At 45.9% G+C, this 23,707-nt stretch overlaps 2 protein-coding genes across 3 annotated transcripts in view; both read left to right on the forward strand.

The window, feature by feature from the left end:
• The first annotated feature begins 6,606 nt into the window (after positions 1 to 6,606).
• Positions 6,607 to 18,638, forward strand: stradb (STE20 related adaptor beta). Of its 2 annotated transcripts, XM_036541031.1 has the most exons (13): positions 6,607 to 6,793; positions 7,903 to 8,000; positions 8,201 to 8,273; positions 8,808 to 8,888; positions 9,567 to 9,669; positions 14,115 to 14,236; positions 14,423 to 14,531; positions 15,819 to 15,942; positions 16,031 to 16,202; positions 16,314 to 16,418; positions 16,767 to 17,014; positions 17,583 to 17,625; positions 17,776 to 18,638. In XM_036541031.1, the coding sequence occupies exons 3-13, from the start codon at positions 8,262 to 8,264 to the stop codon at positions 17,932 to 17,934; spliced, it is 1,278 nt and encodes a 425-aa protein (XP_036396924.1). In that variant the 5' UTR covers positions 6,607 to 6,793; positions 7,903 to 8,000; positions 8,201 to 8,261; the 3' UTR covers positions 17,935 to 18,638. The 2 variants fall into 2 exon arrangements, with proteins under 2 accessions (XP_036396924.1, XP_036396925.1); XM_036541032.1 differs by lacking the exon at positions 7,903 to 8,000.
• Positions 18,639 to 22,008: 3,370 nt separating this feature from the next.
• Positions 22,009 to 23,707, forward strand: part of nbeal1 (neurobeachin-like 1) — a 56,917-nt gene continuing 55,218 nt past the window's right edge. The window contains exon 1 of the mRNA XM_036541408.1: positions 22,009 to 22,349. The gene's annotated coding sequence lies outside the window, so the exon portion shown is untranslated. The remainder of the gene's footprint in view (positions 22,350 to 23,707) is intronic.

Here is a 23,707-nt window from a genome sequence, read left to right on the forward strand (position 1 = left end):
TACTGCCTTCATCTGCGCGGGGAGGTGGGGGTGAGGGTGGGGTAAAGGTGGAAAAACATATTTCAGCGTCTGTCACTATTCTCTTGCAGTACCGCAAGGCTACATTATAAAGTCATGCAAATAACACATCATTTGAATTTGAGGTCGAATCTGAATTTGGTAACTGAGAGCGAGAGAGACACGCAGAGGAACAGGTGAGAGTAAAGAGACGGACACACACACAGCTACACACACCCACACGTACACACACAGGGAGAGAGAGAGTGCAACAGTTCGGCTGCTGCCAAAAACCCAGTGTGGATCCACCAGAGGGCACCACAATATTACACACTGGTTGACCAAGCCCAATGCCTTTTCCTCAATGCGGTGAGCGTGTGTGTGCTATCAGTTGAACAGAGAACACAGCCTTCTCCCTTACATAAGACCACAACACTTCCACACAAATCAGAGGATCCCAGCTCTGAACAAATCTGAACATATCCCGCAGGACAGCAGAGACACGGTATGTCTACGTGTGGACCTGTGTGTGTGTGTGTGTGTGTGTGTGTGTGTGTGTGTCTGACAGAGTGCTCCCTCGGCTCCAGACCTCCATGATGTTCATCATTCCAGTCGGCTGGTTATGTGGTTCACTGGGGCAGACGCTAACTATAGCAGGAGCCTCCGGCCATCCATGACACAGGCTCCATATGAGCCCAACAGGAGGAGGATGGGGGCAGTCCTCTCTCTCTCTCCCTGACCCGACACACAGTCAGTGCAAAACAGGTGGGACTTATCCGCAGAGCTTGGCAACTCCAGAGGCCGCGAGGGAGAGGCCAGGGATTTGGTTCAGAGGGGCAGACGGAAATGCATGTTGGGAGGGGTGAAGCTGGGTCTCCGGGGTGGCTTCCTTGTTATGGGATCCCGGAGGCCTCAACCCCCCCCTCCGCCCGCCCACCATCTCGAACCCCTCGCTGGGAGAGCGGAGCCACTCACCGGGGCCGGAGCTCGAGTCCTTCCGTTCCAGACTCATGGGTTTCTACAGCGAGCATTTCCCATCCCTCGCGTGGAACATGGAGGCCCCCGTTCGCACCCGGACCAGGGAGAGAGGAGAGGAGGGGACGCTGAAACGAGCCCACATCCTGCCCTGCCAGGAGGGGACGTCTGGAGCCGGCGGGGCGGGGCCAGCGGACTCAGAGGCTTCCTGAAAACGCCCAGGCTCTGGATGTGGAGTCAAACACAGCTCTGTAGAAACAAAGGAAACAGAAAAGGAGAGAAAACAGGGGAAGAGAAGATTAGATGGAATGGGAGCAAGAACAGAGGGAACAGGAGAGATAACAGGAGAGGAGAGAGAATAAAGGAAAGGAAAGGAAAGGAAAGGAAAGAAAAGAGGGTCAGCAGTGTGGCATAGTGGTGAGAGGCATGGCTTGTAACCAAAAGGTTGCTGGTTCAATTCCCGACTAGGACACCACTGTTGTACCCATGGGTAGGAACTTAACTTACAACTGAATCAGAAAATACCTAGCTGTATAGATGGATGTAACCTACTGTATGTAAATTGCTCTGGCTAAGAGCGTGTGCTAAATGACAACAATGCAATCTTATGTAATGTAATGAAAAGAAGATTGGGGGAACTGGCAGAGAAAGAAATGGAAAGAGGGAAGACCGGAGAGCATTAAGGAGGAACTACAGATAGCAAAAGAAAATAAAAGAGAAAAGGCAGCAGGAACGAACTAACGTGGTGCACATTTTAGACTGTCCCATGGCTGCGGTGACAAGAACAGACCAAACGGAGCCGCTGGCGGATTATGTTCTCACTGCCAGAAATCATGTTCCCACCGCTGCTGATCCCTAAAAAAACCTAAGGACCAGCTAAAGTGGTGACTGAACCACATGTCCACGCGTGAGGTCCCTTACTGCCTGACCTTTCAGAGAGCAAAGAGCCATCGGCCTGACCGCGGCCTGGAAACGTCAGGGCCAATCAGATTCACTCCTTCCTCTCCACCTCTGTCTCTCTGTACCGCTCCATTTCGAAGAGCTGGTTTTTAAAAACGCCTCGCTCCAGAAGGAGAACTGCAAAGTGATGTTCGATTTCCCTTTACCTCCACTTCAGTCTGATGGCGCTGAAGGAGTTAATAACGAAATAACTGTTAATAACTTAATGCGTGTGTCAGAGTGATTGCGAATGTGTGGGAGTGACTGAATGTGTATGTGAGTGAGTGAGTAAATGTAAGTATGTATCTGACTGTATGAGTGATTCTGTGCTTGTGTATTTGTGAGTTACTGTGTGTCCGTGTGTTTATGTGTGTGTCTCACTGTAGCTGATCTCCCCGCAGTCACGCAGCACAGCAGGCTGTATCTGTACCTATGCCTCACTGGACACATTCCCTCAGTCTTTCTGCCTCTCTCCCTGTCTCTCTCACTCCTTTCTGCCTCTCTCGCTTTCTCCCTCCTTCCTTTCTCCCTCTCTCTGTTCTCTCCCCCTCTGTCTCTCTCACTTCTTTCTGCCTCTCTCGCTTTCTCCCTCCTTCCTTTCTGCCTCTCTTCCTGATACTTGGCACTGAAGTGAAAAAAATGTCCTCCAGCTGTGGAAGCCCCCGCCCCCCTTTCACATTAAAGGAGCAATGGAATTCTCTTCCGAGGAACCGTTACAGCTAACCACACTCAGTCACACACACCCACATTCACTCGCTCGCTCACACACACACACACACACACACACACACACAATGCTGCAGACAGGAAATTGTGATTTATGTCCCCGTTTAAGGCTGTGCCTGGCTGGAGGAGGAGCGGTGACCGGGACACTGAAGAGGACCCGCGGGGGCGGGGTCTTGCGGCAGGAGAGGGAAGCTGGGCCTGAGTCACCATGCTGGTGCTCACAGCAGGGCAGGGACGCATAAAGTGCTCCCTCACACGCTCAATAGCAGCAAGAACAACCAGAGGGCGATTTAACACACACTCAAGCTTCACTAACCAGATTCAGCGCTGACCCTCGGCAGCAGGGGCATGTGTGGAAGCATTATTCCTTATGTGGTCTCAAATCCAGGGCTTCTAACTGCTGTAATTCCAATAAAGCATAGGGGTCTCGAGTGTTCCTCAATGGCCAGCGAGGATGTGTCTAGCTTTAGGACCTCAGGCCAGAGAAAGAGTGTACTTACACTTGTGGCATTATTCAACCAATCACAGCAGGCACACAGACAAAGCCTAGAGACCAGCACATGGGTCAATCAGTCAAAGTAAGCATCAGACTTTAACAGAAGTCAAGGTGCTTTTCTTAAGGTTGGGCTCCCCCAGCAAAGTCACACGATGACCCGGACATTTCCTCTTTCTCCTGTGTCCTTGAATGACACACAACCCATCTCAGTCTAAAAGAGAGCAAACCCCAAAAGCCTGACCCCTGAACCAAGCGTGTGCATCGCTGTGGCGCCCTCACAGATCAGCGTCAGCCAATCAAAGGACACTGCCTAACTCCACTTACATAACAAGACTGGGCTCGGATTGGTAGTTGACCTCATAACAGGCATCAGAAATTATGACAAGGGAAATCAGACTTGGACATTTTCATCACACTGAGCACCGTTATTTATTTATTTCTCTTCAGCACAATCGGGGATTCGGGGCTGCTCAATCCCAAACACCTGTCATCTGAAGCACCATAACTGATCTGATATTACCACTCACTGTGAGGTATGATCGCTCTGTCACTATCACAACAGTGCTAAACTTACAGCTGCTCCAGAGCCAGAAGTCACACTTTTATAGTTATTGCTTACAGTTGCTATAGTTATTGCTTTATGCTTATAGTTATTTTCCTCAGCTTTGAAGTAAGGTCCCGCTCTCCTTTCTACACATTTCCGTGTAACTGTTCCTGTTTTATCAGATTACAGGAACCACGCATTATTATTTGCTTTCTTGCCAAGCCATCATTCTGTTTATATGAATGTCCACAAAAGCAAAATGTTAAGGTTGCGTTTGATGTGGTTATGGCTGTGCTTTTATTTGGCTTTGTGTCTGGCAAATTTTTTCAACATTTTTAACCTTTTTATGTGTGTGTGTGTGTGCATGTCATATATGTTATAGGTCATATGTCAGCACTGTCTTTGTAATATTTATTTTTGTGTATATTGTATGTTTTAAATTCCATGTTACATGTGTCATGTGTTTTTTTTTTTTTCTTTTTTTTTTGTAGCTTACATGTTAAGGACACCCATCTCTCTCTTGAACTGCAAAACCAGTTTACCCACGGGTACCAATAAAGTAAACTGAACTGAACTGAACTGAACTGAACTGAAAGGTATTGCACCTGGCCATGGGCCAAGGTCACTGACCTCCTTTGTGGACATCCTAAACAGAAGAAAGGGGAGAGACGGAGTGGAGGAGGTATTCTCTGAACAGCTGATGCGGAAAGGAAATGTGAGTAGGATTTTAACAGTCATGGACAAGACCGGTTTGTCTAAATTTAGTTAACTGCACAGGGATTGTCTGAAAATTCTCTTCCTGAATCTTTGACTGGAATTTTAATTAGCACCTTGCTTAAGGGTACAATGGCCCACCTGGTGACTGCACTTGCACCAGCTCCTTATACAGTACATATAAAACATACTACCATGTTCACTGAGGTATTTCACCTCAGAAAACAGGCCCTTCTGCGGGGCCTTGGTAGCGCAATGCCGATTCCCTGCAGACCACAATTGTAGTGATAGAGGACTGAGGTGTCACTAATCCCAAAATGGGTGGAGCCATCACGTGTTACCAGTGGCTGGCTGATTTGGTATGGAGAGGAAACTCTTGATTGGTTCTTGATTGGCATACCATAATAGGGTCCATGAAGCCTCATTTTGTCGTTACTACATATTAGTGGTTTTGTTCGAAATAATATTATTCTGTGCACGAGGAAGAGGTTGGGTATTTCCAAGTCCTTTTATGATCTTTAGCGGTGAGCTAAACTGACCGTTTAACAACAAAAACTGACTCAGTAATGATGCCACACCACATTACTGCAGCAGGTGGGTTAACTTATTGTGCTCGATCAACTAACGTCGATTTTAACACGTGTTTACCTATGGCAGAAATAGTTTCAGTGCATATTTCAGAACTGAACGAGAATTCAAATGCTGGTTAACTCTAACTGACACGAAAGTCTAAATTAACTCAAACATAACATTAGACTTTATAAACATCTTTCGTATTTTATTTTACCTAGTCCTAAATGATCGTTTTAGTATAACAAACTACCTAAATTACCTAGCGAGATAACACAACAACCTGACACATAGTCCTTAATGTCCCAGCCATTAGTTAATTAGCCATTAGTGAAACGCACAGATTCGACAAACTGCGAGCTGAATCGGGTAAAAAAAAAAAAATCATAAATACGTATCACAAACACTTGATCATCACTTATTTATGCTAAATCGTTTGTAGGTAAATGACACAACTATTATTTCAATGAAAAAAAGAACTTAAGATCCATTTTTCCCACAAGACAGAGAGCTAGTACTAACATACCACACAAGACAGCTGGCTAGCTCGATCTGGCTAAACTGTGATCCGCTGCATACATACATATGTAACAGGCTACATGTCAACATAATCAGAGCTCTGCTCTCGGTGGATGAAATGATTTCAGTAATCGTAGAAACATGAATTACTTTTTCTAACGTAAACTAACAGACACAACGTTTACCCATCAGAGTGTTGGTAATCCTAGAACAATATCTCAGGAATGTCAATCAGATGCGAAACTGTTACCCAACTCGCTGGTAGCTGTCATCTGTTGTCAGATGTTCAAACACAGTGCTAGCTAGACAGCAAGCTACTGCATGGCATTCACTATTTCAACAACTAAATTCTGTAATTCTAGCTAGTTAATTGGCCAGCTATTATTCGGTGACAATAAAAATGCTCAAAGTTGACTGAATTTGATTGCCCTTTCTTCTTCGCAAACTGAAATTATGGTGCGATATGAATAACCTGCCGACAGAGCTAGGTTAGCTAGCAACAGAAAGATTTCTGCTTCATTTCGTGTCTTTGGCAGCATTAGTTTACCCCTACTACACTCTCCATAAGCAGAAAGCTGCCCGTCTTGCGAAATACACACTGATGCAGTGAAACATAACACATACCTTTCAGAAATCATTTCCAACCAATTTACAGCATTTCCAGTCAGCGAACTAGCTAGCTACGGTAACAACACGCCACCCCATCAGTTAAGAGCCAGAAACAAAAGATTGCAGGCGAGCTAGCCGTGGCTTCCCGCAAGCCCATCTCTGGGAGGGAAGTTTGGGGCAGACTGTGGGAAGCTGACAACTACATTACATCATCAACATTGGACAAAAAAGCGCACATTTCCGACGTATTTAGTAAGGGCCGCAATTATTGTTCCATGATGAGAGATTTTCTAATTTCATTCTTTGCAGTTTTATGCAGCTTGTGCTGTTAAAATTCGTGACGTAAACGTTTTGAATATTTTCATTTGTATTTAAATGCTGTACGATGGACGGCGAGTGATTTAAAGCAATTTTAGTACGGTGCACAACATACTCTCATGTCGTCATCACATAGGGACTTTTATTTTCAATACGTTGCGCCCTCTTACAGCTTTCGTCACTGTCAAATCAGCTGGGAACGGAGTAATAGCCACAGATTGCTAGCTCGCTAGCTAGCTAACGTTACTGCTGTTCACTTTGAAGTTCAATATGTTTTATCGTAAATGTTACGGTATGTAGGATTTCATGGATGGACTTGATCATTTCATCTTTCAGAGTTAAAGGTTGGTCGCTTGTCAGATATCGAAACAAACCGTGATATGATCGTAAGTATCACTTGAGTTAAAGTTTAACCCACTTTGTTACTTTGGCATATTTTTGTGGTTAGCTTGTTAGCTACTGAGCTTTAGTAAACTGTTTAATGTGTTGCAGTTTTTTGAAAGTTCACTTTGAGTTAGTCATGTTTCTTAGAGTGAAACGTCACTGTTTAACCTTTAGCTCTTTTACTTACTATGCTGCTTTAACTTGCTGGCTAGCTCAAAGGAAAATGGGAATTTGATAAGCGAGATGTGTTCGAACGTTGCGGTACCGAAACTATACAGCCTGTCGTTGTTCTTCCACTTGAGGCAATTGTCCTGCAGCGTAGTTCTCTCATTTTAATATTCATGACACATTCTTTATTTCATTTTCAAATTAATGGACTGCCGTTGGTTATGTGTTCATATGGACTCGCCGACATGCGGTCTCGCAGATCGCTAAACATGTATTCTACACAGACATAGATGACACACATAACAGCTACAGGTAGACACACACGTAAATATTCGTGTGACGTATACAAAGAAGGGACACTGACAAAATAAGAGTTTCCTATGTAATGCTGGTCACTCACAGGTTGCAGACGAAAAGAAGCACACACACACACATACAAGCGCGGCTTTTTTCTTAGCATAGCTGAGTGGACGATAGCGACATCCCATCAACACTAATAACAGTAATGCTGATGCGGTTAAGCGCTAAAGGCAAGTGACAGACACTTCGCGGTCCCCGTCCTCAATCCCCCAGCTCACTGAACAGGACAGGCGCAGAGAGAGAGAGAGATTCATTCAAGCTCGTTATCCAGTGTAATGGGTTGTAATGCTGATGATTACTTGTAAAATAATTTTTGTAATCGTGTTAATTGTAATATGAATTATAATATCGTATTTGCCGTGGCATAGGTTTGTACTTCATAGCTAGTCTACATTTGCTCAGAAAGGAACGTGCACTCGTCGAATTCTATTTGCAGTTAATCTAAATTCATTTTGACGGAGCCAGCGATTTGACAGCTTGTCGAAAATTGGTGGTCGCATTCTCTCAATCTTTGTGGTCATTAATGCATTCATTGCGCCAGAAGTAAGGGACGTTTCCAGCTTTTATACTTTATCTGTGTTAGCCCGAAAGGACGTATAGAGAGCGCCGCGATTGCCGAAAGCCGATGAAGTCTGCTCAAAGATCATGCTGCGAAATCCGAACCGTTTCAGACCCACTCAGGTAAGAACCGAGCCGAAGGACTGCAACAAGCAAAGACGCCGGCCGTGTATTGGCAGCGTATCTTCACATTCCATTCGTCAAAATCCACGGGGGAATTTGCAGCCGGAACTGGGGGGACAGAGATGAAATTAGAGACCCTTTTGCCATTGATTTCTTGTTTCTCTCACCGGATGACTTTCACGCTTGCTCTCCTCTCGCAGCGCCTCGTGCTAAAGGATAAATGCCCTTGCGTGAAGTGATTCGAACGACGAAGAGGATTCCATGTCTTTCTTGGTGAGATTTCGATGTTTTATGACCTATGTTCCTGTGTCTGAGCTGTTTCCATAACGTGCGGTGTGGTATGCATTAATATTAATGAGGGTAGTTACTCGCTGCATCTTGACAGAGAGTGGTCATCCGAATTCAGAACTAGTTAGAGCTATTGTCTCCGTGTTGCTTATACGTACAGTATGTGTCAATCTCTGTATCTTATTTCTGTCTCTCTTTAGTTACATTGTGCATGTCCTGAGCCGATCCTGTGTGGTAGTCTGGTAGTGGTGACTCGTTGGAGTCAGCGCCTGCAGCGTGCACGCAGTAGTTTTAATAATGAATGTCTTCGTTAATCTGTTGTCTGCCTGGGATGTGGGTGGAGCAGTAGATCGGTTACTGCCCCTCTCTTCAGCTCTCGTACAGCTCTGTTTTGTGTTGGTTATTGTCTCCCAGAGGACCCCCCCCCCCCCCCATCACTTTTCCCTCAAAACTGCCTCCCTCGACCCTGCTCCCTTTCTCATCCCTCTGGGCATCTCACCCCTCCTCCCTTTCTCCCAGGACTGCTCCTGTATCTCCCAAACCCAAGTCCAGCCCATCAGCATAGAGGATCAATATGAGGACGTCAGCCACCAGTACTTGGTCAGTGCCCCCCCCCCCCCCCCCCTCAAAAAAAGCTAAATTGCCCTATCCCATAGTGCCCCCACCAGGCAGCACTATATAGCTCCACAAGCTCTTCTCTCCCCCTTTTCAGTTATTGATATAGCCACATAGTGCCTGCATCTCTCAGGTGCTGGTACAGCCTCACAGAGCCCCCCACCCATGTCAGCAACTGGCACAGTCCAACAGCACCCAGCTCTGTCAGGCAGTAGCATAGCACAACAGTGCCCCCCTCTGTCATATGTTGGTACAGCCCTAACCCCTTACTCCAGCTGCCAGAGCGACCCCACAGCAACAGTCAGCTGCCAGTACCAGTTACCAGTCCCACACACAGACCCAGCTAACCGTAAGATATAAATAAGTGGTTCAGACCAACAGCGCACCCCTATCTGAGTTAACAGCATTGCTCACAGGCATTGTATTCATGTCAGCACTGCCCTTCTTCCTCGTCCTGTGCTCCTGCCAAAATGTTCTATGTGAAAAGCCGAACTGTACAAGCCTCCCAATGCTGACATGGCAGTAAGAAATGAAGGGATGCATTGATCTCTATGCTGGGAGTACAGAGCAGTAATCCTGCTGTCACAGACGTGAGTGACCAGCACGGCAACATCAAGGATAGGTGTTAGCTTTATCACAGCTACGTGTGGTGACACTTCACAGAGCAGTGATGTTCCAGCGAGCGCTCTACCCAAGGCTGCGGCCAGAGATGACATCACAGACCTCTCAACGGATCCCTCTCACTACCGGCTGCTGTCTGAGCTGGGTGAGTTTCACCACTCTCCTCTTGTCCCTGACTCCAGGCCGCTTTATTAGCATGACAGTTCCAGTGATGAATATCTCTGTGTTTCTCTCTCCATAAAGGGTGATTGATTGATCTGGACTAGGTTTGTGTTCATTCTATGTTTTCTTCGTTGTATTTCTTTCATTCTTTCATGCATTTGGCATATGAGCTGCCAGCTGGTGTAGATTCTTATTAGGGTTCTTGTTGTTATTACCTGCACTCAGGGGTGCTTTGTGTTGAGCATGTTATTTGGTGGCGAGAGGGTTAGTTCAGTGAGCCTCAGGATGAGGTGGCAGATGGGTTTGCACATGAACTACCTTTTCCATGAGAGAGTGGCAACCAGGCTGACTTATCATATCCCTCTCCCACTGTAGAACTGGAACCAGGCTAGGTCATTGTACCCCTCTCCCATTGTAGAACTGGAACCAGGCTAGGTCATTGTACCCCTCTCCCACTGTAGAACTGGAACCAGGCTAGGTCATTGTACCCCTCTCCCACTGTAGAACTGGAACCAGGCTAGGTCATTGTACCCCTTTCCCACTGTAGAGCTGGGACCAGGCTAGGTCATTGTACCCCTTTCCCACTGTAGAGCTGGGACCCGGCTAGGTCATTGTACCCCTTTCCCACTGTAGAGCTGGGACCAGGCTAGGTCATTACTCTGCTTTCCCACTGAAGAGTTGGAACCAGGATGGCTCATTATGCCCCTTGTCTATTGTAGACCCGGAACAAGATTCAGGTGGGCTTCCATGCTCTTGTTTGTGTTGCTGATCTACTGCCCGTTCATTCAGACCTTTAACATTAATAGTGCTTTCCTTCTTGCAGGGCTCAGCTCTAGGCATTGTAGGGTTTTGGGGAATATATGAGTCATTTTTTTTTTTTCATTTTGATCCAGATTAAAATTGCCCTTAGATATTTATCTATGATAGGTAAGGGTAAAATGGAGGGATGACTCCCAAATGTAATAAAATTATGTTACAAAATGTGCCTGGTATTTTGCCATCAATCTTTCTGAAGGTATCACAGAAAGCACAAGCCGTCCTTTAAGTTGGATTGTATGCTGTAGCTGGATCGTTCCTAACACCCAATTAGAGATGATGTGTTGGGCCAGGTGTGGACTGGTTTTGCTGGCGTTTGAGTAACTCTTGTGTTTGCCTGTGTGTACGTGCCTTTCGAAAGGTAGTAGGAAAAGAGGATGACCTTGTGGTGCAGTGAGGTAAGGTGTAGGGCACAAGACAGCTACAGGGTGGAATGACTGCAGACTGACTTAATTAAGTTAATGCTGGTAGCGGATGTTGCCATAGAGACTGCGGGGTCCTAAGGATGACGTGATGCACCAGGTGTGCACACCATGCCATAGGGAGAGCCTTATATTTGTCCTCCGTATGGGGGGGGGGGGACGCTCCAGAACAAGAAGTGTGAGGTGGGCTGTGTTCTTAAAGACGTAGCGATTGTGCATTGTGAGCGCGCGTGGGGCTGGAATGCTGTGCTTGCCTTCCTGCCTCTGCCAGCTTTTGACAGTATTCTTAAGTCTGATTTAGGGGAGCTGAGAGAGCCCACTTTACTCTGATTATGGAATATATTTGTTCCCAGCTTCTTGATTTCATAGTTTGTTCTTTCCTTCACGGCTGAAGCTTTTTTTGTTTGTTTGTTTGATTGGTTTAATGTATTTAAAAGGAGGTGTCCCAGCTTTTAGTGTGCTCTGTGTGGAAGAGCAGGACTGTGGTGCTGCTTTTGGTCCACACTATGATTGGTTGCCCTCTGCAAGTGCCTTTGTGGAAGTCTCTATGGCTGTTTCCGTTCAAACTGCTTCCTGGCCTTTCCAGTGTTCTCCTCCTCTGGGGACCCGGTTTGAACAGGATGGGGGGAGGGTTGAGCTCTTCCAACCATTCGCCTAAGGAGGAAAAATTTTCTTATTATTCAAAAACCGCAGCCTCTCTGTGAAGTTTCTGAAAAGACTTGAAATTCGTGGAAGTCACCATCAACTTCTCTGCGACTGTAAATACTGACACCGTCCTGTTTGAGTATTTTCTGGCTTATAAACATAGGTTAGCAGGGCTCTGTGTGTCACTGTGACCAGAACAAGAGGCACTGGAACCACCCCTGTTGCTGTTTGCATGCCAAGGCAATTAAGGTGATTCAGAAAACTAAGACAACTATAAAAATACCACCTACTCCTCTGCGGTATAAGGCAGGTGGGAATATTTCCTGGGTCAATGTCAAAGAGTGTATTTTTGTACAGTTCAGCTGAACGTGTGGTTAACAGATCTTGCCGAGCGCTTTCCAATTGTAAATCATATGGCTCTGTACACCTGCTCATAGGTGTGTGTTTTGTATTTTTGCGAGTGAGAATAACATTGCATACTCAGATTGCAATACTGCAATGACATTGTCATGGAATGATTTCATGAAGTTACAATTCAGATCACAATCAGTGCTACATTGTGCACTCTTACAGTGGCCAGAATTACAAACACAGCTTGTGTGGTGCACCAGAAGGGGGGGGGGGGCATCTGCTGGAGGAATAGACAGTTCCTGTTCAGGATTAAAGAATTAAAGTCTCCTTCTCAACGCAACCACGCAGTGCCTCTCTTGATCAAAGTAACGCATGCTTTGAAATTTTATGCGACTGGTTCTTGTCAACAGTCTGTGGGGGACTATGCAAAGGAGTGAGTCATTTATCGGTATCAAAATATTATATATACATATTTTCACTATTCGCAACTGCTCTCATAAAGCTCACATCAATATTTTACATTTCCCAGATCAGAAGAGGAGCACAACCAAGTTGGCACACATGGTATATCACAGATTTGTATTAGATTTACAAATCAAATATTTTTTGAGGGCTTAACATGAATATAGCACCCCTACAAAGTCAAAATAACACGAAGCATGTCTCCTTATCACATTTGTGACTCCCATTTTTCCTCTTTCTTTCCCTGGTGTAATATTTTTTTCCAAGTAATTTTAATCAGTGTCCTACTTCTGTCATGGAGACCTTCCTTTGTCTCCTCCTATATGATTTTAGTTAATCTGAATCCATTGTATCAGCAGGTCAGTGGGAGATATTATCTTATCATACTTGCAAACAGGCAGCTTACACACGGCGTTTCATTGGTTGCTGTTGAGACTGAAGCACTGAAATCTTTGTTGCAGCTGTTGAAGTGGGACGTTCATGGCTCAGTACTACTGTTGCGCAGATCCACAGTTTTTGCAAAACGCATAGCTTCCACTGCCAGTTTATAAATCGTCCAGGATATGTTTTTAAACGGTTGAGGTCAGCTTAAGCTTCAGTCACTGCTACAGAAACCATAGCCATGTTTCCACCTCCCCGCTCACCGCAGAAGGTGAGCTATGCACAAGGAGAGCCGGAGACGTTTCCATAGCAAAGTGACCTAGGCTGACAGTGTGCTAGACAGCCCTAGATATGGGAGTAGGTTTGCCCCAAGCCAAGGGGAGTGAAGGGGAAGTGGGCAGTTTAGTCCTGTGTAAAATATTACAGCCAGATCAGGTTTTTAATAGTGCCTAGTCCTAGCAAAGCAGCACAGTCTGATTCATATATCAGAAATTATTCACACTAGCAAATAACCTGCAACAGACATACAGTGACGTACACCACATCTGCATGTTCTCGCCGTCATTCTCCATGGCCCTTTTGTTGCGGCACAAACATGCTTGTGTTTTGCTCCATCAGAGGCTGTTTAGCAAATGCACAAATCCAGTGAGCGACCTCGCTCGTTTATCTGCTTATTAACACGGCACGGGTGGGTGTGGAGGAACCCAAAAAGCTCAGCTCCGCAGCACCCGTGGCGGGGGAGGTTGGATCAGCTGAAATGCAAACTGACACGCCGGGGTGCATCGGAACAGCGCGTACGCAAAGCTAAGGCGGGCCGGTGGAAATACAGCTCGCACTGTACGCTCACGGCTCTAAAATCAGTTTGGGAAATGTACTTTGTGTCTGTCAGTTTGTCTTTTGGAGTTTTTTTTCCCTCCTCCCTTCAGTTCTTCTGTACTTCTTCCTTCCTTAGCTGTATATCTGTCTATTTTCTTTCCCATTTCTTCCACATTCTTCTCTGCTCCCTTCTTTTTGGCTTTTTCCAGCTTCCAGCCTGCTAGTATGATTTTCCATCTTTTCCTGCCCTTCCCCCCAGATTTTCTTTTGATAAAATATCCTCTGCTGAGCTTTTTTCCCCCTAGATTGACAGGCTCTTTAATCTTTTCAATAGATTCCCACAGACTACTTCATGAGAAAAGCATCACATGTTGTCCTGTGACCTCCCTGCCGTGTAGATATAGGAAGAGAAGAGCCACGTGATGCTTTTCGTGAGTCTCTTCCCAGAGATGTGAGAATGCATCGGATTTGTAACCTGTTCCTGTTTCTGTTTCCGCTTCTGCTCCTCCGCTGTGCCTGTGTGCCGTGCGAACAGGGCGGGGCTTCAATAACCTGAGCCAGGTGTGCATGGCGCGGCACGCGCCCTCCGGCCGGCTGGTGGCGGTCAAGAGCACCAACCTGGACCAGTGCACCGAGGACGAGCTGCTGCAGCTGCTGGTGAGGCTCCACACTCCCGGGAGAGCACCTGCACCGAGCCCGTTGTCCAGGCACAGCTGTGTCTGCACCGACACCCATGTTATACCTGTAGGGGTGTGCTTGTGATGTTGGCCCCTTCTTTTGGGCTGTGTGCGCTGACCCTGTCATTCTTTCCCATTCTCCCCCCCCCCCCCCCCCCCCCCCCAGAATGAGGTGCTGCTGTCTAGACTATTCCGCCACTCAAACCTGCTGACGTCCCGCCTGGTCTTCAGCTCCTGCTGCCAGCTCTGGGTCCTCACGCCCCTCATGAGCTACGGTGAGTTCCCCTGAACCCCAACTCTGCGGGAGCAACATCAATCAAAGAGCTTTCTGTTCTTACTCATTCATTTCTGTTATTCTTCAGTTGGTAGAGATTAGTGTGGTGTAGAGGGGGAGAATAGTGATCGTAAGGCGGGAGCTTCAGATCAGAGGTGATTCTTTGGAAAAAAAAATGAAATCATACACATGTCCAAATGTCCAATCGGTGCAGCTGTAGCATAACTGTTGTGTCAACTGTAGGATAAGGCAGCGAGCAAAATAAATGAGGAAAAAACGAAGAAAATATGATAGTTTCAATAATGAAATGTCATTCACCATATGAAACATTTTCCAGTTATTTTACGGTGCTTGTGTTACAGTAAGTGATTTTTTTTACTTCTGTTCAATTCCTTTTTGTGCCCTAAAGGAAATTAGATGTGTCCTCAGACAATTAGAAATGCTCATTAATGATGTATTTTAAGCAGTTATGGTGACACCAGGACATAGGTTTGTCCAGATAACGTGGAGCTGTGAAACCTATCACTGAAGGTCTGCATTGCTGAAAGATTCATTATTGAAATGGGATCGTGGATAATTGGAAGTATACACAGGGGTGCACCAAGAATAGGTTTGAAAAGCCCAGAGCCAGGCTGTGAAGGCCCAATCCTCTCTCCCCCCTCCCTGACCTCTCTTCCCTGACTGTTTCTTTTCCTCTCTCTTTTACCCATTTATCTCTCTCCCTTTCCTACCTCTCCTCTCTCTCTCTGATCTGCCTACTGCTCTTCGCCTGCACTCTCTCTCCCCACACTGTGATCTGCTTTTGTATTCTACATACACAGAACAGCAATATAAAGACAAACATCCCTCCACCTACCTACCCGCAAACCCAAAGTTGCTAAACCAGCTCAGAGCAATGTTTTTAAGATACGATAGACCTTACACTCCGTCCCTCTGGTCTCCCCTGTCTCACGGCGGTCTCTCTCTGACCTCCCCTGTCTCACAGCTTTCTCTCTCTGACCTCCCCTGTCTCACAGCAGTCTCTCTCTGACCTCCCCTGTCTCACGGCTTTCTCTGTCTGGTCTCCCCTGTCTCACGGCAGTCTCTCTCTGACCTCCCCTGTCTCCCGGCTTTCTCTCTCTGGTCTCCCCTGTCTCACGGCGGTCTCTCTCTGATCTCCCCTGTCTCACGGCTTTCTCTGTCTGGTCTCCCCTGTCTCACGGCAGTCTCTGTCTGGTCTCCCCTGTCTCACGGTAGTCTCTCTCTGGTCTCCCCTGTCTCACGGCAGTCTCTCTCTGCTCTCCCCCAGGCTCAGCGGATTCTCTGCTCAGGACGTACTTCCCGGACGGGATGAGTGAGTCCCTGGTTGCTTACCTGCTGCACGGCGTCCTGAAGGCTCTGGAGTACCTGCATCAGATGGGTTACGTGCACAGGTGAAAGAGAGGGGGAAGGAGGTGTGGAAGGGACCTGGAATATGCTGTTTCGATTGCATTGAAGCAGTGACCTCTGTTCTTCTCTCAGGGGCGTGAAAGCCAGCCACATCCTCCTGTCTGGGGAGGGTCAGGTGTACCTCTCCGGGCTCCACAGTGTCTACAGCATGGTGCGGGACGGCAAGAGGGTGCGGGCCGTGTTCGATATGCCCCAACACAGCCCAACGCTGCTGCCCTGGCTCAGCCCGGAGCTGCTCCGACAGGTGAGGCCATCGCACACCTGAATGGAACGGTTTCCATGCTTACGCCCTTGCTTCCCCTGTGTGTAAGGTGAGCCCTGTGGTGACACGGTGCTTTGCCGCCTGTCTCCTTAGGACCTGCACGGATACGGGGTGAAGTCAGACATTTACAGCCTGGGGATCGTCGCCTGTGAGCTGGTCAGTGGCAGGGTGCCCTTCCAGAACATGCATCCCACTCAGGTACCGTGTGTCTATGTCTCTGCCACTTGTTCTCTCTGTGTGTCCTCACACCGAACTTTGTGTGTGTGTGTTTGTGTGGTCACACTGTACACCTGTATGTGCCCTCACACTGTAGTTATGGCTGTGTGTGTGCACATTCCTCACACTGTACGTATGTCTGCATGTGTGTGCATCTTCAGATTACTTCTGTATATATGAGCTCTTACAATCTCCCCTGTCTGTGTGTGTATCCTCACACTCTCTCCTCTGTGTCTGTGTGTGTATCCTCACACTCTCTCCTCTGTGTCTGTGTGTGTGTGTGTGTATGTATGTCTGTTCACCCCTCTCTCTCTCTCTGTGTCCCCTCAGATGCTGCTACAGAAGCTGCGGGGCTCTCACTGCTGCCTGCTCGACGTGGCGCCCTTCCCCCTGGGGGAGCTGGGGGGGCTGAAGGTGTCCCGCTCCGGCGTGGACTCGGGCATCGGCGAGAGCGTGGCCACGGGCAGCCTGACGCGCACCGCCACCACAGAGCGCCCGCAGAGCCCCGCCCCAAAGAACCACTCCGCCACCCTGCATAACCTGGTGCAGCTGTGTCTGCAGCAGCAGCCCGAGCGCAGGTCAGCCGATCCGGATATGAATGCTGCATCTGTAATGCGGTACATGTGATGTTGTACGTTACGTTACATTACTGTCATTTACCGGATGCTCTTATCCAGAGTGACTTACACACTAGGTTACAATTTTATCCAATTATACAGCTGGATATTTAATGAGGCAATTGTGGCTTAAGTACCTTGCTCAGGGGTACAGCAGCAGTGCCCTAGTGGGGAATCGAACCAGGAACCTTTTGGTTACAAGCCCTGCTCCATACCACTGTGCCACACTGCTGCCCGTCTGGATGTGAATGTATTACTATATATGTAATTGTGGTAAGCATGCTCTAATTTTGAATGTGGTTGTGTTGTGGATGTGGTAAGAAGGATGTGATGTGTGTCTGCTTGAGGCTGTTGTAAGCGGATGTGTGATTTCATTATCTGGTTGGGATTGTTGCTGTGATGAGCGGTGTGATTTGTCTGGCTGTGACTTATGTGAGGGGAAAAGGTTGCAATATCTCTGTCTGTGAGCCCTGTTGGAGGAATGTATGACGTGACCTGAAGTCTCTGCCTCTGTTCTTGTGCCATACAGGCCTTCTGCCTCAGTGCTGTTGACTCATGCCTTCTTCAGACAGGTGGGCATCCTTTCCTGTTACTTCATAAATATTCGAATGTGTTTTTTTTAATGGTCATAAGGCTACATCGAGTCGAATGTGTCTGTTTCTCCCTGCCGTACCGCGCTTTCATGTTGCTGCTGTGTTTGTGTGACGTCTGTGCCGCCGCAGGTAAAGAGACACACCAGGGACTCCTTCCTCAGCCTCATGTATCCCGCCGTGCCCTTCTCCAGCCCCACGGACACGCCCATTTCCTGCCCACCCGCACCGTCTTGCCATAATCCCGCCTCCACTGTGGACTCTCAGGATAGCATGTGGGACTTCTCCTAGCAACCCAACCTCCACCTCACGCCACCACCTCAGCGAACCAGTTCTACTTCAAGACAATCGCACAGGAAGTCCAAACCTTATGTGATATATCGTGGGTTTTTTTTTTTTTCCACTTTTATGGTTTGAGGTTTTGAATCCTTACGGTTAAGCGTAGATCTGCCCACAGCGGTTGAGTGAATCGGGAGCGGAGGACTTAAGTCTTGGAAGGTACTTAAGCCTGCGTACAGCTCCTTTTGTCAGCGATGAGCCCTCAATAATCCACTGCCTGCATATGCCAATCAAGGGCCTCACCAGCCAATCACATAATTCATGCCCTTGACAGTGGGCAGAGGGCGGCTACAGGACACTATATGTGAAAAATATGTGAAGCCATTCGATCATGCTGAGAGATGCATGGCGGCCAAGCCTGTGAGCTCACACTTAAGGTCTTGGCTCTTTCTGCTCTGTCTCCCAACGTCCAAATGAACATTTTTTGTGTGCGTGTGTGTGTTTTTTTTTTTTTTTTTTTTGTCTGCATTTCATTTAGCATGTCTCAGAACAAAACCAAAACAACAGTACTGACCTTTGTGACCAACCCACCCTGCAAATCCCTCTGAAAATGTGCATTTGATCAACGGGGAAGACTAAGAATACTACACTTTACTGAAACCTTTGTACTGTCAAAGAAGTTGCAGCTTTTTCTGTGAAACCAACACCTTGTGTATGATAGACCTTTTATGTGGTGTTTTTGAATATAAAATGTATTAAATGTATAAGAGCTTTTTCAAAATATATTCTTATTCTGTTTCTAACATGTCTTGTCCTTATTTGTAAAAATTAGCACTTACCTAACAAGCAGAAGCATGTCTGCCTTCTCCTTTTAGTCCCTAGATATTTTTATTCTGTTTTTATCTGAGAGACACCCTTATTCAGGGTGACTTACAAATAATGTAGCACATAAGCAGGTGCAACACATCCAGTGGCATGGTGCACAACGACCTAAATATAAGGCAAAAACAGTTGGTAATTCAATGCTGAATGGAAACAAGTGCAGAAAATCCAATATGAATCATAACTGCACTACCTGCAGAAACCAAAAAGTTAGTAATGTATGAAAAATTCTGAGCATTCCTGCTGTAGGTTTGAAGGAACACTGCATTCAGTATTCTGGAGAAGATCCAGGTTAGATGATGCCTGGTACAGCCTTAACAGCTGAGATCTCAGAAGGTGACAGAAAGTAGTGAAACAGCCACTGTGTCAGTTGCCTCAATGTGAGGTGACTCAGAGTGTAGGAGGGAGGGGGCGTTCTAGGGGAATACACATCATTCTAGCTGATATGTTGCTAACCTTTCAGTCTGGCACTGCCTGACTCGATGGGAGGATGATGCTGCACTTTTTGTTGCTTTTACACTGGTATGAATAACCAGCAGTAACTCCAAAGGTTCCTTTGGAGAGGCCAGCAGGAGACAGAAGAGGTGACCTGCTTCAGCTGTCCGGCGAGAGCCAGCCAGTGGCCTGCAGGATCCATGTGATAATTCACCCCACTCACCTTATTGCATAGCCTGTAGTACACAGTTAGGGGGGTGTGAAAGGAGTCAGTGACTGCTCTTCTGACTGGGGGAAGAGGTGCATTCCATTGCTGAAAGACCAAAACAACCCTTTTGCCCTCACTGTACTGTAGGTGACTAATTCTGAAGGAGCACAGGGAGATGATGATGATGATCATCATCATCATCATCATTATTATCATCATCATTTTGTTTTTTGCATCTTGTAATACATCTATAGAACCGGGTCCAAACAATTGTTCTTGGGTGTAATGGACAGCATTCTCTGTAAAATGTGCTCTGTTCCTAGGAGGGTTATCTTCTGTACTTCTTGGATGTTGATGTTGCTCGGAATCCTATTGATAATTTTTTCCAAGCCTTTTTTTACAAGTCCTACAGCTCCTATAACCGCTGATATAATCTCTGTGGACATTCCCCACATCCTTTTGATCTCAATCTGAACATCCTTGTAGTTACAAGGTTTCTCAGCTTGACTGATGTGTCTTGTTCTGTTGGTACGGCTACATCAATCAATATACACTTTCTTTCACTGTTCATTTTGATAACAATGTCTGGTCTATTCACAGTTATGTTTCAGTCAGTATGAATTGGCATATCCAATAATATTGTAACTCCGTTAGATTCAGTCACAGTATTGGACTGGTGTTGGTACCACTTGCTTATTGTTTCAATACTGTATTCCTTGCAGATCTTCCAGTGCAGATACATTGCTATTTTGTTGTGTCTGGAAATATATATATAGATATATAAATATATAGTTTTTGCCCATTCTGGACAGCCTGAGATAATGTGATTGGTGGTTTCCTCAAATTTACCACATATCCTGCAGAACAGATCTGTTCTGTCGGATTATTCGATGGTGGTAGGATCTGGTGGCAAGGCTCTGGTCTTAGGCAGCCATGATCAGTCCTTCTATTTCTGCTATCAGACCATGACTTTTGATCCAGTAATTGGTCTTTTGCTTGTCCACGTCTGCTTCTTTTTTTTTTTTTTGGGGGGGGGGGGGGGGGGGGGGGGGGGGGGGGTATTTCCCATGCATTGCTATCTCCTCCCAGTTTCAGCCAGCTGGGGCATTTTTTCTGGATTCTTAACAATGGTGTTATATGCATATGTAATATGGTCTTTCTTTATGCTGGGCAAGATTTTAATCCAGATATTGGCTATCCCATCTATTCCTGGAGCCTTCTAGTTACTGGTCTTCTTGATGGCATCAACAGTTTCTGCAATAGTTACATCAACATTAATAATAACATTATTATTATTATTATCATTATTATTATATACAACTAATAACAGTATTTACAAATACATGAGTTTCAAATACATAAATCTGTGCTTCTCCCTCATACTCCTACAAATGCATCCCCACAAGGTATGAGTCCCCAGCACTGTACCCTTGTCTGTGTGTCTGTCCCCCATGCTGTACTACATTCTTTCCCCTCAGTTTTTGGAATTTGTGGTGTCGATCTAGGACCAGACTCCCAAACCACAATTCCAACCTGAGGCACTATAAGCAAAACAGGTCATAGATCAGCATTTATGGGCAACCTCTGCCTGAATCTGTTTTTGGGTGTCTGCCAACCCCCCCCCCCCTCACCCCCCGGCATTCCATGGGGTAGTTTAGCTATGGCCTGCTACACCTATGACAACCAGATCCTTTCAGTCTCACCCAGCTAAGGCCTGGCAAGTACGTGTCTGCATATATGCAGAATTACAACAGACTTCAACAGGCAGGGCCATTTTAACACTGTGGGCAAATGTGTAGGATTTTCTTGGTTTTACTGCAAGAACAAAAGTTCAATTCAGCTGACACACTGGACTTCAGAACTGAAAAACGGTTTCACTGTTGCATTTTTATTTTCTTTGCTTCAGTAAAACAAAACAGGAATGCAAACTAATGTTGCAAATGCTTAACATCCTGTCAGTAGTTTTTCCCCCTGAGACTCAAACTAAACATGACATGTAATCTCTTTTTCTCTGTGGAGAATTGGCTCGTAATGGTCCCACCGTTTTGAAGTCCATTGGTTTCAGCATCCCCTTTAAATCAAGATGACCTTCCAGTATCGCCATTTGAAGAATTCGCTTTGTTTTACTGTCATCACGAGGGCAGTAGAAGTATGGCAACCACGAAGGCGCTGGCTTAGCATAGCTCACGAAGCGTGTCGAACGCAGCACTGCCATAAAATACAGGTAGGTGGCAGTGTGTCCAAAGATACCGCACCAACACTGGACTATTTCGGCAGGAATACTGTATTAGCGTTGAGCAATTATTTATATATTATCGATCAGTTGGATCGACTAAAGAACGTTTGGGATTGGTCATCTTTGGTTTATGTTTCGCTTTTAAGAGTCTTTGACTGAAGTGGCAGCCAGTAGGGGACGGACAATCCCTGTCAAACAGACTATTTGCTCCACAGCAACCGAGACCCACCCTTAGCGACCCATGAGCTCCACATCGTCAACGTAAAGCAAGGTGAAACTGTCGTAAAGGTATTTGCATTTCTGAAACACAAAAAAAAAAAAAAAAAAAACACACACCACCGCCTCGCCTCCGCGCTGTGGCTCTCCCCGGGTGAAATTTGCTCCCCACATTACTTTTACGGCACCAACACGATCATCACCTGGCTGGAAGTTGAAGTCCAGAGTTGCCGAGCGCTCACAGGAATAAGGGAAGCGCCCTGGATTGGCATGGGTTATTTCGACGAATCGTCTCGTCATCGAAGAGCGGAGTTAAAAACAGCGATTGCGTGTTGCTGAAGTTTTCCCCCTGCATTATTTTGCCGTCTGCGGTCGGATTGGCTTGCTAAAGGAAGACTGAAAAGAAGCTGCCTGGATGACACAGGTTGCTAACCAGCTAACGTCCACTAGGTAACCACGCAGCTATAGCTAGCTAACACCATCATTTCCATTTTGACAGCGTAGCCACAGCTGTCATGCATAACGTTAGCTAGCAGTCCAGCCAGCGGCGTCTTCAAATATGTCTCCTGCTTGGTTGATGTGCTAGTAACGTTAACTAGTAAGATGTTGGACGTTTTTAAACTGCTAGCTAGTGAATTATCAGAGTTAGGTAATTTAAATGATCAAATGTTGCTTGTTAGTAGGTTGTCAACTCATGTCCGTGCATTGTTATAGCTGATTTGGTAGGTTAGCTGACAAGCTTTCACTTTTTATAAAATTTTAAAAAATGTGTTGGTGAAATGAGCACTATATTTTCTACCTGGCTTGCAAGGGTATATTAACATAAATGCTACCATGACTAGGTGCATTCATTTACTGGCCGCTTTGTCCCCAACAAGTTAACGACGTCGTTTTTGCTATTAGTTAGCGTTGTGACGTTCAAATGTAGCTGGCACTAGCAAAGTTGGCAATTACTAAGTAGCTCAGTGTCTAGTCAATAAACCAGCTAACATGGTAGCGTTGCTTATCTTTAGAGCCCAATAAGCCTAAGCCTGTTGAAGTATTACTTCTGTTGTGGTTATTTAAGGTTAGTAAGTTTCGTTATTAAGGACTAATGCAACGTGCAATGGAAAAAGTTACTAGCTAACGTCAGATTAGAGTTGGTTAACGTTAGCTAAGTACCTACAAATTCTAGAATTCTATTCATTAAAAATGAATACCTAGGCATAATACTAAGACATCAAGCATGTGAAGTCAAAGTTTAAATCTACCTAGTAAGGTAACGTTAATGTGCAATGAAAATTACACAGTTTGCGAGCTATGTATCTGTCTAGTTCAGATTAAATATAACGCTAAATATAGCCCGGTTGACAATTTCTGAGGGGAAATGACTCTAAAAGGTTATTGGTTAGATAGCTAGATCTAGGCATATTAATATACAGGTAGCTGTCTGGCTCGGTGTACACACAAATTGTACATTTAAAAAGTAAATCATTCTAGCAACGTCCTTTAAACCTTCGACATTACTATCTGCATAGCTTGTTAGGTAAGGTAATTAAATAAATTCCCAATAGCGCATGCATTTATAGCTAACTATCTATTATCCTGGCAGGTAAATATCTAAAAGTAATCCTATGTATCTCGACTAGTAGCAATATCTGGTTTTAATTCTAATCCAGCATTATGAGTTGAAACGTATGGGAACTAAAATTAATGGACCTAAAACAATTGCATTTCAATGACCAAAGCGTTTTAACGCTCTTCGGTGTAATTTATGTGAAGTTAACTTTGCGTCGGTATATTGACAGCGTTTAAATAACCACGAATAA

This window comes from Megalops cyprinoides, chromosome 11, assembly GCF_013368585.1.
Source record: "Megalops cyprinoides isolate fMegCyp1 chromosome 11, fMegCyp1.pri, whole genome shotgun sequence".
Classification (NCBI taxonomy): Eukaryota; Metazoa; Chordata; class Actinopteri; order Elopiformes; family Megalopidae; genus Megalops; species Megalops cyprinoides.

Excerpts from the sequence above, each read along its gene's own strand:
- stradb (XM_036541031.1), top strand. Across the intron at positions 14,532-15,818 it reads CACGCCCCTCATGAGCTACG|GCTCAGCGGATTCTCTGCTC; the intron begins GTGAGTTCCCCT and ends GCTCTCCCCCAG. Across the intron at positions 16,203-16,313 it reads GCCCGGAGCTGCTCCGACAG|GACCTGCACGGATACGGGGT; the intron begins GTGAGGCCATCG and ends CTGTCTCCTTAG.